The sequence below is a fragment of the Pimephales promelas genome, chromosome 16, assembly GCF_988280905.1.
Source record: "Pimephales promelas chromosome 16, fPimPro1.hap1.1, whole genome shotgun sequence".
In the NCBI taxonomy this organism is placed as follows: domain Eukaryota; kingdom Metazoa; phylum Chordata; class Actinopteri; order Cypriniformes; family Leuciscidae; genus Pimephales; species Pimephales promelas.
Genome location: NC_142784.1, coordinates 7,973,683 through 7,988,484, shown reverse-complemented (window position 1 = coordinate 7,988,484; position 14,802 = coordinate 7,973,683). Strand labels below are relative to the sequence as shown.

General features: G+C 36.7%; 1 protein-coding gene across 1 annotated transcript; it reads right to left on the bottom strand.

Moving 5' to 3' along the window:
• Positions 1–253: 253 nt before the first annotated feature.
• On the bottom strand, positions 254–12,545 carry mrps22 (mitochondrial ribosomal protein S22). Its single transcript, XM_039654202.2, has 8 exons — positions 12,385–12,545; positions 11,510–11,667; positions 11,221–11,385; positions 10,387–10,530; positions 10,217–10,300; positions 9,026–9,171; positions 7,978–8,086; positions 254–471 (listed from the first exon to the last, which is right to left on the bottom strand). Exons 1-8 carry the CDS (start codon positions 12,512–12,514, stop codon positions 382–384), a joined length of 1,026 nt encoding a protein of 341 aa, XP_039510136.2. The 5' UTR covers positions 12,515–12,545; the 3' UTR covers positions 254–381.
• Between the last annotated feature and the right edge of the window lie 2,257 nt (positions 12,546–14,802).

Below are 14,802 nucleotides of genomic sequence, written 5' to 3'. Positions count from 1 at the left end.
GATGATGATGATGATGTGTCGTTTCAAGATCTATACCACTGATTGGATTGGATGAGAAAACATAAAAAAGCATGTTTTAATAATCTGATACAGCTTCACCAATAAGAAGTGTGGAGCCTCGGCTAGGAGTGTGTGTTTGAGGTGGACTGCTTTTCTGAGCCGAGAGAGAGAGAAAGCTGTTTTGATCTTTTCATTTGATCAACTTGAGAAAATGTGAAAGAAAATGGTGATATTTAAATAAGGAACTGAGACCTTCTACACAAAGATTTCTTTATTATGTACAGAATGAGTAGGTTTTTAAACTTGACATTTGAAACAATATGACAGACACTTCCATTCATGTTAAATGTTGTTTTTCCAGAATTTCACACTTTGATGTGTTTAAGCAGCGCTCAGTGCTTTAGTCTGCTCGTAGTTCTGCACGGCCAGCTCGATGAACCCGGCTCTGTTCGACTCGTGCTGGGCGTAGATCTGAGAACGAGAGGGAAAGAAAGAGAAAATGCATTGTGTGAGGATGCATGGGTTTTAACTCGCAGTCAAACTGTTCACATTGTTCTTTTTTGATGTTAAAGGGTTAGTTCACCCAAAAATGAAAATTCGGTCAGTATTTACTCACCCTCATGTTGTTCCAACCCCGTAAGACCTTCGTTCATCTTCCGAACACAAATTAAGATATTTAAGATATGAAGATCGCTCCTGCATACAGTCCATAGGCTTCTTGAGGGACTGGCTCTTGCTGTCCCCGAAAAGTCATTAAAGACATCGTTAAAATAGTCCAAGTGACTACAGGGGCTCAATCTTAAGTTTATCAAACGACGAGAACACTTTTGTGCGCAAAAAAACAACAAAAATAACGACTTTATTTCAACTATTCACTTCCTTCTCCATGAGCCTGTAAGTCAGTTAACGTAGTGTGATTGCGTAGAGCTACGTACAATAACGGAACCTTACGCTATTAAACTAGTAACCTGACTCGCGCAGAGGGAGAAATAAACGAATAGTTGAAATAAAGTCGTTATTTTTGTTGTTTTTTTGCGCACAAAAGTGTTCTCGTCGTTTGATAAACTTAAGATTGAGCCCCTGTAGTCACTTGGACTATTTTAACGATGTCTTTAATGACTTTTCGGGGACAGCAAGAGCCAGTCCCTCAAGAAGCCTATGGACTGTATGCAGGAGCGATCTTCATATCTTAAATATCTTAATTTGTGTTCCGAAGATGAACGAAGGTCTTACGGGGTTGGAACAACATGAGGGTGAGTAAATACTGACAGAATTTTCATTTTTGGGTGAACTAACCCTTTAAGATGGCAACCAACAAAATCCAGCTTTTATGTCTTATAAAACGGATATGATATGATTAGTTTTGTCTGATGCGAGTATACAGTTGAAACTCGAAAAATTCAAATATCGTGCTGAAGTTCATTGTTTCAGTAATTCAACTTAAAGGGATACTTCACCTCTGGAAAGATGAGTGTGTATTTAAAATGGGTCATTTATGAAGAAGAAATGTGAAATTATATTTGAATTTGGAGTTTCTAGACTGAGAAAAGCCAGAAAATGTATTTTTGGCTTATGTGGATGAAAGACAACAACTCCCAGAATGCACTTGCTTCGCTGCCCTAGGAGGCCACGCCTACCGGTAACAGAGCGCAGTCGTTAAACAACAAGTCTAGGCTACTAGTGAGTCTCTGCGATGAGTCTGACCGAAAATGTTTCGAGATCGCCCAAAATGTCCGGGATTCGGCTTTTGCGTTCTACAGTCGCCATTCATCATGTTTACTGTGGCGAGCGGGACGAGTGAGGGCCGCGGGAGAACGGCGCGAGGCAGGTGGCGTGATTACCGAGGAGCGACACCTGTGAGACGCACCGGTCTCGTATCTCGAGCGGGACGAGCGGGAATTTTCTTAGCAATGTTAAAACACACGTCAACGGATCACTTGTTTAGCGTTCATGTAAACACTACGTTCAGATTCACCAATCAGAATAAATTCAGTTAGATTGAAACAAAAGCTGTGCATGTAAACAATGAATGGCGACCGCAGAAAGCAAAAGCTGAATCCCGGACATCGACGGCCGGACTTCTGGGAAAAAGAGGATGGTAACCCCTACTGCTCAGCTTTCTCCACAGAACAAGAGCCTGCTAGCTTAGCTTCCAAAAAAAGATGGCCGACACCGTGTGTTTATTCTGTGAGTGAGATCGCCCTCTATGGGTGGGTTGAGAACATGCGGGACAGACCCTACTACTGACTGTAGTCTTTAGCCTCTGGACAAAAAATCCTCATATGACGCAAAATGAAGATTTTTGCGTCATCTGAGGATTTTTTCCAGACAAAAAATACATAAATCTCTCGTCTCAGGGGGATATGAGGGTGATAATTGGAAAATACTACAGGTTTTCTACTAATACAAAGCTTAATGCTAAATCCTGAAGTATCCCTTTAAAAGGTGAAACTAATATATTATATAGACTCATTACAAGCAAAGTGAGATATTTCAAGCCTTTATTTGTTAGAATTTTGATGATTATGGATTACATCTCATGAAAACCCCAAAATCGAAATTAGAATATTGTGAAAAGGTTTTCATGAGCTGTAATCCATAATCATCAAAATTACAACAAATAAAAGCTTGAAATATCTCACTTTGCTTGTAATGAGTCTATATAATATATTAGTGCAACTTTTAACTTATTTTAAGTTCATTCGAATACACAGTATTCGAATTTTGTAAACTATGAGTATCGTTTTTGTGTATAATTTGAACTCTTTCCCCGCCAATGACAGATTTTTCTGTCATTTATTATAACGAATCTTTGACATAAACGTTGTTTATTTTTATTGAACACACATTAAAGTGTTGATTAAAAAAGAAGCATGAAGCTAGAATAAAACAGGGACTTTTTTTGTTTAAAAGTAGAGGATCTGTTCATTCTTTTGATATATTGCATGTTCAGATATTCATGCAACAAAATATTCAGAGAAAATTTTTGTGAAAATGATCAAAATGCTACAGCTGGCTGGTCACTTTTTTTTTCTTTCAAAAACGCTGGCAGGGAAAGAGTTAATGATGTTTCTAAAAGTGCTATTTATTGTTTTATGCGAGTACAATTTAGTTTATTTTAATTAGCAAAACAAATCCTGAGATGCTGGCTTCCTGTCACAGGGGTTAAAGGGTCAGCGGTTGAGCGCGGCGTGCAGTGATCCTGAACCGTAACTGAACCCCGGCCCCCTCATCAAGTCTGCCATGCTTTCCTATTTCCTCTCAAAGAATCGAATATACACACGCATTAAAACCTGTCACTCGCCCATCTCTACCAAATCACTGGTGGCACTTTGCGCCTTCCTGCACCGCACTCTCTCTGGATGGGGTCCAGGCGTGGGTGAAAGGTCTGATGTGAAGTGATGTGCCCTGGGCCTGACCCCTTCTTCCCTGTTTCCAGAGCTCATGTCAGTAATGTTCTCATGTGAGAGAGACACACTGATTTAGCACATGGCTACTTGAGTAAATGTTTATAGTACATCCAACCCGATCTCACGACCAAGTCGTACGAATTCGACGAATGATTAAAAAGTGGCTAATTCGTAACAATTCATACGACCTCACTCGTACGAATTAATACGATTTTGCTAAATCGTACATATTTTACGAATTGGCCAATTCGTATGAATTCGTACGAATGACCTACCCCTTACCCCGCCCCTAAACATAACCATCACGTGGGTTTAGACAAATCGTACGAATTAGTACGAGTGAGGTCGTACGAATTAGTACGAATTAGCCACTTTTTAATCATGCGTCGAATTCGTACGAATTGGTCGTGAGATAGTGTTGTGTACGGTCTATTTAACACCGTTGTATTATAGTCTGAGGTTATGATTCTTGTCTTGCGTCCCTTGTGAAGGTTTTGGGCATTTCAATTGACATTTATTATAATATTTATTTATTATTTTACTATACAGTCCCCATCAAAGATTTGGAAATATTTTTGAATGGAGTCTCTATGCTCGAAAAGGCTGCATTTATTTCATTAAAAGCACAGTAAAACAGTAATATTGTGAAATATTATTACAATTTAGCAAAACTATTTTAATACATTTTAAAATGTAATTTGTTCCTGTGATCAAAGCTGAATTTACATCATCATTACTCCAGTCTTCAGTGTCACATGATCCTTCAGAAATCACTCTAATATGATGATTTGATGCTCAAAAAACATTTCTGAATATAATTAACGTTGAAGGTCTTGAAGGCATTTATACTCTATCTTGGTTTCAGACTAAGAGGACTCATTGTCGGATTTATTTGTTCACATCATTACTGCGACTTGATGCAAAACTGAAATGCATCAATAGCTTATTTCTAATTTCATTTCTTTTGTTACTGTTGTGCCGGGTCAGAAAAGAATGGGGAACGGCTTCAAAAATGTAAGAAAAATTCATACAAATTCAAGATTTTATTGCGAAAAAAGTATGAGATCTTGTTTTTATATATAAGATATATAATTAAGCAATATCACAAGAGGAAAAGAGAGCCGTTTTCATGAATATGAGCACAACTGCAAGCGTGATTTTAGTTAATATTAAATGTTGATAATATTAATATTGATATTCAGTGAATATTAAGTGACTTACATTTTAGACACAATTTTGAATAAGGTTTTATTTTCTATTTCGGCAACAAAAATAGTTTCAAATGGATTCTACTGTTCTGCGTTTCAAAGGCAACACACTGCGTTTGGTTCCTGAATGAATCAAGTTGAATAAATTATTCTGTGACTCATTCATTAAATGATCCGCTGCAGTTTTTCTAATCATTTTATATTCAAAAAAGTTATTTTATATAAAAAATATTATTTTTAAAACATCAATCTCAACATTAGGCATTTTTTTAAGCTAATTTGTGACCTGATCCAGCAAAATGAGTCACAGTGACCCAAATTTAAAAATTGAGATTTTGCTATTAAATGGAAAGAGGACACCATAAGCTTTCAAATGGACATCTTAGTCAAAACCATACTTTGAATAGTTGTAAAGATATACTGTACACATTGAGAAAATCTCTTTTATTTTTTGATATCTTTCAAAATCCATTGCATTTTAAGGGATAAACTATTTATTTTATAGTTTAATTTGACCAAATACATTAATATATATAAATGCGATTTAACCAGGCTGAAGCTCAAATTATTTTTACGTTTTTTTGGAATAAATAATTAAAAAGGCACTTTTACAAAAATGTTCTAAAATCAGAGAGATTGGTGCCAGAGAGAAATTCACTTTTCATACGGATTAGCCCACATTAGCAGAGAGCAGTCTGTTTTCTTTCGTTTTAAATGGTTAAAAGTAGACATTTCGATATATATATATTTCTCAGCTCTGTGAGGCAAGTAGGATACCTTATACGCCGAGTTTTGGTTCAGAGACGAGCTTCCGTTCAGCGCCGCCGCCGTGTCGTGATTAGGCCTAGCCTATCCATTGTCTGCAATATTTACTTCTTATTATTAAATCCTGGTAACTGGTTGATGAAACATTGATTTAAATTAAGATACAATTATTAAAAAACGAAATTCACTTTAAAGAAAGGCTTTGTGCTTTCTGTTTAGGCTCTATGAAAGTTTTAGTGCCGCTTCCATAGAACGGTCACGCCCGTATCATTGTTTTTTTCCTCATAAATGCGAACACGGAAAATAAAATAAAATGAAGATTTTATGTTCTGGGGAGAGTCAACCCTTCTTCATCCGGTGGGTAGGATTACTTTTGGTTTGTGCAGTGTAATTCACATAGGCCTATTTATTAAAAGATTTCATTATATGGGAATTTTTGACTACAAATGTCACCTCCATAACGCTGAAATGGCCCAATTTTAAACAAAGTAGTAATAATTTAACTTGTTTTGTGTAGGTCTACGTATTTTATAATGTTAACTTCAAATAATACTAATAGTAAGTTAAAGATGTGGTAGCACTGGACCTGGACCGGAATGATAACATCCGGAACATGTCTTCTTCTTGCAGATAAATATACATACACAGCTTAGGTTACAAGCCTCCAGTGAGTTTAAAACTTTTGATTTCAACGTTTCAGGGGATACCTGGGAAATGCTCAGAGATGACGAGGGGAGTTGAGAAGAGCAATGTTTATTTCAGCGAATTTAGTAAAGCTTTGACAACTTTAATCGTCATTTAAATACCTTTACTCAATTATCTGGACTACAAAACTCTGGGAGATTATTTTTGAATGTCTGTTCTTTAGCAAAAAAAAAAAAAAGTTTGGTTATTTCATTGTTTTTCCACATAATCGGACCATATCTTATTGTGGAACGTTGCAACTTCCGACTCATTTCGCTAGAGTGGGTCACATTTAGATATTTTGTGTCTTTTATATTTAATAATAATACTATCATCAATAAATACAATTATAATGGGGATATTAGTCTGGCCTTGATCTCAGCACACGCTGGTCTTGAATTGGTCTAAGTTTAGTTGGTCTTGACAATAAAAGACTGATGTTGTGACTCACCACATGGCCGGTTGGCTTGGTTCATGGCTTATATAACACTGTATATGCTTTTTAAATTCCTATGGGGAAAAAACTAACAGCGCCAATGCACTCTAAAGGCCTGTTCACACCGGGACGAATTTCGCGCGCGTTATTCGTTGACGTTTAACGCCTCGTGACTAAACAATGGGCGCCAATGTGAGTGTTCACACCGACGCGAAAAACGCCACGCGTAAAAGCGTCATTTTTAAAAAAACGCCTCAGGTTCGTTTTTTTGGTTTGACGCGCCGCGTCAAAACCTATCCGGCCAACGAGATTGCCGGGTTTGCTCACGTGTCTGGTACTTCTGAAGTTACAGTAAAACACAACTTGAGGGCGCTCAAACACAAAACGGTCTTGCCGGCGAAGAAGAGATCAGATACCTGCTATGGGTGATGAATGTTGAGCTGCTGGTCTCGGAGCATAAAGAGCTGTATGATAATATTTATATTAGTATTTCTGTAATAATAGTATAGTATAGGGTGACCAACAGTCCTGTTTTCCCGGGACATGTGTAAAACGGTCACTTTGTGCTTTATAGAAATCTGAGTTGAGATGAGAACTGCGCATAGTGTGCGTAATGTCAGTTAGATTTTGACAAGTGAGGAGAGGAGAACCGCTCTGCCGACTCTTTGTATTCTTTCTTTTATTTTATTTTTCTATTGTGACCAGATGTTTGTTTGTGGGGGTTTTTCTCGCTCGATCCCCATACGAGGAGGACGAGTGTTTGAGTGGTTTTATTAAACGCGGGGAAATACGACAACTCTCGTCTCTCGTGCATCTGTTCATCCGACATCTGCTATGTTTTTATCTCTGGGCAAGAGATACTTTGCGTTACACATGTCCTGTTTCCACGTCCTGTCCTGACCTGACTGTTTTTAAGTGATGAAAATGTCCTGGTTTTCAGGGAAAGATCAGTTCTACAGCAAAATATAGATGGGCAAACAAGGTGGACGAGGAAGAAAAACAAGATAAAGAGGATGAAAACTAAAGATATAAATAGATTTTGTTAGTTCGTTTTTGTAAGTTTGTGAGAGCTATTTTTTGTTACATTTGAAAGCATTTCTTTTAGTTATTTATTATTTATATATTTATTTTTCTAATACAGAAGACATTATTTCTATCATTATTTCATTCGTTTTTTTTTCTATCTGTCATAATAAAACATTGAGACATGAATATGATCACCCTAGTATAGTATTCTATTATTATTTCTGTTTTACATTAAGCGCCATCTAGAGTCAAGGAATGAATTAGCATGTTCACTCGGCTCATCGTCAGCGAAAAACGCTTGGGTGTGAACACAAAAAACGCGTTGAAAAACGCTGACGAATAACGCGCGCTGATATTCGTCCCGGTGTGTACGGGCCTTAACCCTTAATTTCAAACCATGATATGCAGTTATGTTTGAAGTGTATTGTGTGATTGAGGAGTTCTTCACCTTCAGAAGGTCGAGGTGTGTGGCCTGTTGTCTTCGAGCGTCCTGCGCAGACTCACACTGAGGATGAACCAGATGAAGCAGACGCACCAACCTCACCGCATCCAGCATTCTGCAACCATGACAACACATGCGCATCACACACACACATTTTAGGGGTCGGCTGCAAAAATCTGAAACGTACATTTCTCTAACGTCCATATATTTGCCATTTAAATACAGGCGAATTTCTCTACTAATACTAGTTTCACAATTGTATCATAAAAACTACAAAAAAATACACATTAATGTAATTATCAGACTTGTATGATACGCTCAGCCATGTCTGTGTAAAGTTATATCCAATATGTCAGTTCATGTTAAAGCTGCACGATTTGGGGTGAATTGAGAATCATGATTTATTTTTATTTCTCCCACGATTCTGACAACAGACAACTAAAGAAAATAACATGTAATATACTAGAGGTTCTGGCTGTGTTAATTGCTACAATCTTTTTGAAATGTTTAATTAATCGAAATTAATAATTTAAAAAAGGGTCAGGGTTTGAATGAATGACTCTCATTACTGTACTTGTTTCATTACTGGATAAACGACAAATAGGTTTTTTACATCACTTGTCGCCACCTACTGATGTAAAATTATAATTGATACAATCGCTTTCAAAAGTTCAAGTTTCTTTCAAAAGCGATTATTTTGGACCACTACTGCATATATCCGTGTTTATAACTATAAACTTTTATCCCAGTACTTCTTTGTAACACTGAAATAATGTGATACTGTGTGACTGGTTTATAAATGACTGTTCTCTCTGGACCCCAACACCCCAATATGATGATTTATACATCTTGGTGATGGCAATAAACATTGCTATGGAATACTTTATGTCTGCAATAAAGGTTAATTTCTGCTTTTAAATCCTCCGGTACGCCTGTCGCATAGAGTTTTCATTGTGCATCACTCCAAGCACGTTTTCCGTCTTTTTTCCATAAATCAAAATAATTGTCTGTGGTAAATGTGAGCATTTCCTTTTTGATCTCCACACACACTCACAGGTCTCTCTGCAACATGTCCACCAGAAGGCCATCGATCCGCTGTCCGTTAGCCAGATGCCAGGCCAGACCACCGAAGAACCGTGTGGATCTGAGCATGTCGTATTTCCCATGCTTTTCAATGTCCTCGTAGGTCAGCATTAGCACCTAATTGCACAAGAGCACATTACTATTATTGGTCGTAGTTACACAGTAAACACACTGAGTGGCAAAAAGGCAGCATTAACTTTCAGTGTGAATGCCACGAAAAACACACAAAACACATCTAAAACGGGAAAGAGCTTTGAGATTGACTGTACAACAATATTTACCAAGTAATCTGAGGGATATTTTTACAGACTGCCGAAATCTACAGAACAGAGAAGCAAATGGATCGCTGATATTCACAGAAACATCGACTTCAGGCAGCGAAATGTGGATTTGCATTTATTTTGTGTCAATATGAGGAATTTAGGTGTAAAATCATACGCTATATATTGTATCGACAACATCAATTAAATATATTTATTAAATAAATTTAATATTCTGCATAATCTGAAAATAAAAAAAAATCCTATTAAAAATACTAAGACTTATTTTATTTTTTTATAATGTCTACATGTGTATCTGAATTTAAAGATAAATTAACTTTAGGACCCAGCGGAACAGCTCATTTGCTCATCTAGCTGCAAGGGTCATGAAATATGTTATATATTTAGTCATTTAGCAGACTATATTATATTATTATGTTATATTGCATTTTTTTTTCACAAGAGGTCGGGAAAGACACCCAATGTAAGATATTTTGAGCTGAAATAAAAGGTTTAGACATGAAATTGTGAGGAATATGCTTATATTACTAATTATTTATTGATCAAATCTAGTAATTTAAAGGTAAATAAAATAAAAACTAAAAATCTCCCAAAAAATGCATTACAAAATGGAAAAAACATTATCAAAATTAAATAAAATAAGCTTTCTGGACAAAAAAAATACCAGTATAAAAATCAGTGTAAAATCAGCAAACACAGCTGTTAAAAGTGCCGAACAACTCAAAAAATGAGGAGAAACAGGGCAAACCACACACTCACGACACCGATGTTACAGAGCACTCTTCAACAAACAGAATAAGATGTTTTCATGCACTAGTAGAGCATTGCCAACACTTGATTTCTTTATAAATGTGTCTGTCAGGAACAACAAAAAAGCTCACATTTTTAAATTCTGCAGAGTCTGGCTCAAATTGGGCAACGCAGTGGTTTAACACATCCTCGTGTTTATCCTGGTCAAAGGCCACCTGCACACACACAGAAACAAACACTCGTCATAAATCAACACACGTGCACATCGGCAACACCTCTTCAGCATCTGCACTCTCCATACCCTGAGGTTTTCTTCTTTAAAGATGGCTGGAGGTGTGACCTTGCGACCCTCTTTGGGGAAATAGACTTGCATTATCCGGTCTCTTTCGTTCCATGATGCTTTTCTCAGGGTTCCACTGGGCTCTCTCACAACTATGAACCTTTCCTTTGGGAAATTGGTGAGAGAAACAGAAACATCAAGAACACGAAAGATAAATTACACCGAAACGGATCACATTAAAACACCAGAAAATGATCAGGAAATTACAGGAAATAAAGTATTGCAGTACTGGATTATTATCCTTGAACAACAGGAACGTTGAATAATTACATTTAAAACCAATGTAAAATGATGAACCTGTGTGTGTACTGTGTTTTTATACAAATACAAATTATTTTGGATATATAAATGCACGCACATGCATGTATATTAGAAATATTTGCATGCTTATATATAAAATAACATTTTTTTTTTAAATATGAAGAGTTCAGATGCAAAAGCCTCTAAATGCCATTTGAAATTTTCTTCTAGAATGATCATTTTTATCAAGCTTGTATATTTAAGTTCAGTGATTTCACTTAAATGGCAATGATGATTATCTATTAATTGTTATTTAAGTGAAATTACTGAACTTAAATATACAAGCTTGATAAAAATCATCATTAAAGAAGAAAATTTCAAATGGCATTTAGAAGCTTTTGCATCTGAACTCTTCATATATACATGCTTTTGTTTATACAAAGTAATTATATACAGTACACGTAAACACAAACTTTCATTTTGGATGTGATTAATCGTTTCACAGCCCTAAAACACAGATATGCTAAACCTGGTTATATAGCAGAATTTTCTTACTCGATGCGGAACGTTAAAGTTGATGTCTGTGAACACGTATTTGGCAGTGTCCATGCCTTCTAGCATCCGATCTTCAGAAAGCACCTCGTCTATGGGCTTCCTCTCAGGCAGGACCGGGGGCATCTTCAGCAAATGTTTTGCCTGTTCCTCTGCTTTCAACACAGCCTACACACAAGCCAACACACAAACACAATCAAGACAGAAGCATAACTGTACAATCATATCACATGCTACACTGAATCCCTTTCCATTGTATCCTGCATCTCAAACCCTCTTCATCAGATCTCACCTCTTCTAAATCTGAGTCTGTCATGAGCTTGTATTGAGGTGGCGTTAGCTTCTGTCTTATGGGTCGAAACACTTTCTGCAGATCCAGACCCGTGATTTTGCTCAGAATGTCTTGAACCTCTGTATCTGTGAACTGAGCCTTGGGCACATCCACGGAGCCTGGACGGCGGAGAAAAAGAAACATCGATCAACTTCAGTAATTAGATGCTAAAGTGCCATGGGACATCACATGGTACTTGGAAATATACTACAGTAGTCAACAAAATTCATGTATAACTTTGATGAAAGGTTTTGAGCCACATTATATGTTGACTACTGAATAATATTAATATTTTTAAATAACTATATTCAAACAGCATTATAGCACATGTCTGCAAGATGTCTGTTAAAGACCACTTCATCTGGAAAGCATCCATACGTCTTTAAGACGTGGATGTGTTTTACATACACTGATAGACGTCTATTTGATATTTACAACTGGAAGACGTTATGCGCACCTATAGGACGTTTCCTGTCAGATGTCAAATAGACGTTTATAACGTCTTTAAGACGTTTATGATTTAGAATGTAAAATTGACATCTTAAAAACATCTATCAAACGTTTGTAAACAGAAGATGCTTTCCAGATGAAGTGATCTTTAGACATCATACATGAATACAAAAGAAATCTAATAAGTATAACAACATCAAATCGATGACAAGGTCATCGTACTGTACTTTTTCGTCAAGCTTGAGGTCTAATGACTCAGTAAAATATTTAGTTAACCACACGAGACATTAAAACCACAAACCGTTAATATACAAGGTCAATTCTCCACTTCTGTAAAGCATGTAGCAATTAATCGTAAACATCAAGTTTCCAGTGACTGTACTTACTGCTGCGAGATGCTGCTGATACACAAAACATTCGTGTTGTGGTCTGTAAACGCGAGTGCACATTTTTGTCTATACATTTAACGCAAGAGTAAGACTTTACTAAACGCCTTGCAATACTGAGGGCGGCCATGCTGTAAGTGACATCATCACTGCGGTTGAGTGTTGAACTCTCACCTTTCAGAGAGCCGCCGGGAATGCTGGGAAATGTAGTCCAGGGATCGTCCTCCTCTCTAACCGTACAGTAGCCTATTTCAGCATAAAATCTGCGCAATGACGTTTTCATACTAAATAAGTAAATACATAGATGCATAAAAAAAAAATCACGATTCATCCATTTCTTGCTACCAGTGTAGCCTACTTTTCGAAACAACTCTAGGCCTACAGAAATATTCTTTCTGAGTAGACAAAATTAAGCATGTATTGACACAGCCAGCAACTGAGAGGGACAAAACAAGATCTACCATTTATAATAATAATAATAATAATAATAATAATAATAATAATAATAAGTCAAAAATAAGTCAATCATATATCGCATCGATTATGTAAAGCTACCCACAACACAAAAGAAGAGATGTAGGTTTAGAATAATAATAATAATAATAAAACAAATATGTTTGTTTAGGTAAAACTTCCGAAATCTCTGTGTAAAAAATGAGTGACATACATGCGCAAGCGATCACTTCCAGCGTTTGCACAGACCGAAGCGCCCGTGCCTTCAGATCACTTTTACATGGCTGTGGTTACAGAGGTAAAAACAATATAAATACTGTTCATTTTCTCACACAAACCGCTCGTTTCATGTCTTAGGCCATCAATGTGTACTTACATTTATGAGTCATTAAATTATGTTTAATTTGGACTTCTCTGCATGCTCTTTGAGGTGGTGACCATAGACCTGCGTTATTTGTCTGGCAGCCAAGAAGAACGGTTTGACTGAAAAAGATCAAAATTGAAAATACTGTGGAAACAAAGACACCTACATCTGATGCCCTTGAGGTAAGCTAAAACATATCAAAAATGTATTTCAAAGTGAACTATCCCTTTAAAGTGCAGTTGCATGTTAACAAGGTTAAAGCCCTGCATGTAGAAGCGCAATAGCTAAGTATACATTTATTTATTCGGGGCTGACTTACAATTGAGTACAGAAAACCAACCAGACTCCGAATAATCATTAAGAAGAAAGACTCTTTTGGTTTGTTTTTTCATTAAACAAATAGCTCAAAAATTCTTGTTTTTTTTTAAAAAGAATGACACAAGCTCTTGCTGCGCTTTTTTATAATGTATATATGAATTGGTGCAGAGGTGAGCCTGCAGGTTTAGAGGGGCAGGGGTCAGTCAGTCAGCAGAGGGCGCCAGAGGCTCACACTCACCCGTGCACCACTGAACACATCTGCATACTCACAAAACACACACACTCACACACGCACACAGTCAAGAAAATAGAAAAAACGATAATATTTCATATTCCAATGTCTAATGGTATTTCCTGCATTTTGTTCCTGTACAATGTTAGCTAATCTAATTATTAAAAAAGATAATTTAATGTGCATACATGGTTAATATTATCAGCCATGGTTTTATGATTTTACTGTAAAAACAGCTCTGTTCACTGTAAAAGCAATTATGTTTACTGTATTAAGCAACCTCTTCTCATGTTGGACTCGTGTGTGCTGCTGATGCTTGCTCATATTTTGCTCGATTGCTTGATGCCCCATATTGACATTTTTCATATGTTTTGTATGCAACCCGGTCTCATCCCAAGACGTTATTGTATATAAGCTAATTGAAAATAATCTGCACATACCAAGTACATAATGCTAAAATAATGTCAAGCCCCACCCCTAGATTGTGTTTGTTTGTTTTGTCACTTATGGGTGCTGCATTAAACAACAATATCAAATGCTCTTGATATTATTGTTTATTCATTCATTTATTGAGAGTTTAGGATGTCAGTCTGTCTCACAACTACAGACTTATTACTGTAAGTGATTTAGTTACACAAATCTGATTATTTGCAGACCAGTCTCTCTCTCTCTCTCTCTCTCTCTCTCTCTGTGTGTGTGTGTCTGTGTGTGTGTGTATGCTGGGTCGCTTTAACCCAACTCAACTGGGTCAAATATGGACAAACTAAACATTGGGTTAAAAATGCAATAAAAAATGTAACCCAATGGCTGGGTTTGTCCATATTTGACCCAAAGTTGGGTTAAAGCGACCCAGCATTTTTAGAGTGTGTGTGTGTGTGTGTGTGTGTGTTCGTGTTTGACATCCACTACTAAGCTGGACCTCAATTTTAAATAGGCCAAATCATGTTTATATTTAAATAGTGGGAAATACTTTATTTTAAGGTGGCGCATAGTTACACATTACTACATGTGCTTCCTAACAGTAAATTATGCATAATTACAAGTAAATAAC

What these genes read in the sequence shown, in the direction of transcription:
- mrps22 (XM_039654202.2), bottom strand. Translation starts at nt 12,514, where the DNA reads ATGGCCGCCCTCAGTATTGCAAGGCGTTTAGTAAAGTCTTACTCTTGC. An exon ending in TTAAAGAAGAAAACCTCAGG is followed by an intron (nt 10,301 to 10,386) that starts GTATGGAGAGTG and finishes GTGTGTGTGCAG; the next exon opens with GTGGCCTTTGACCAGGATAA. An exon ending in ACTCTGCAGAATTTAAAAAT is followed by an intron (nt 9,172 to 10,216) that starts GTGAGCTTTTTT and finishes TTGTGCAATTAG; the next exon opens with GTGCTAATGCTGACCTACGA.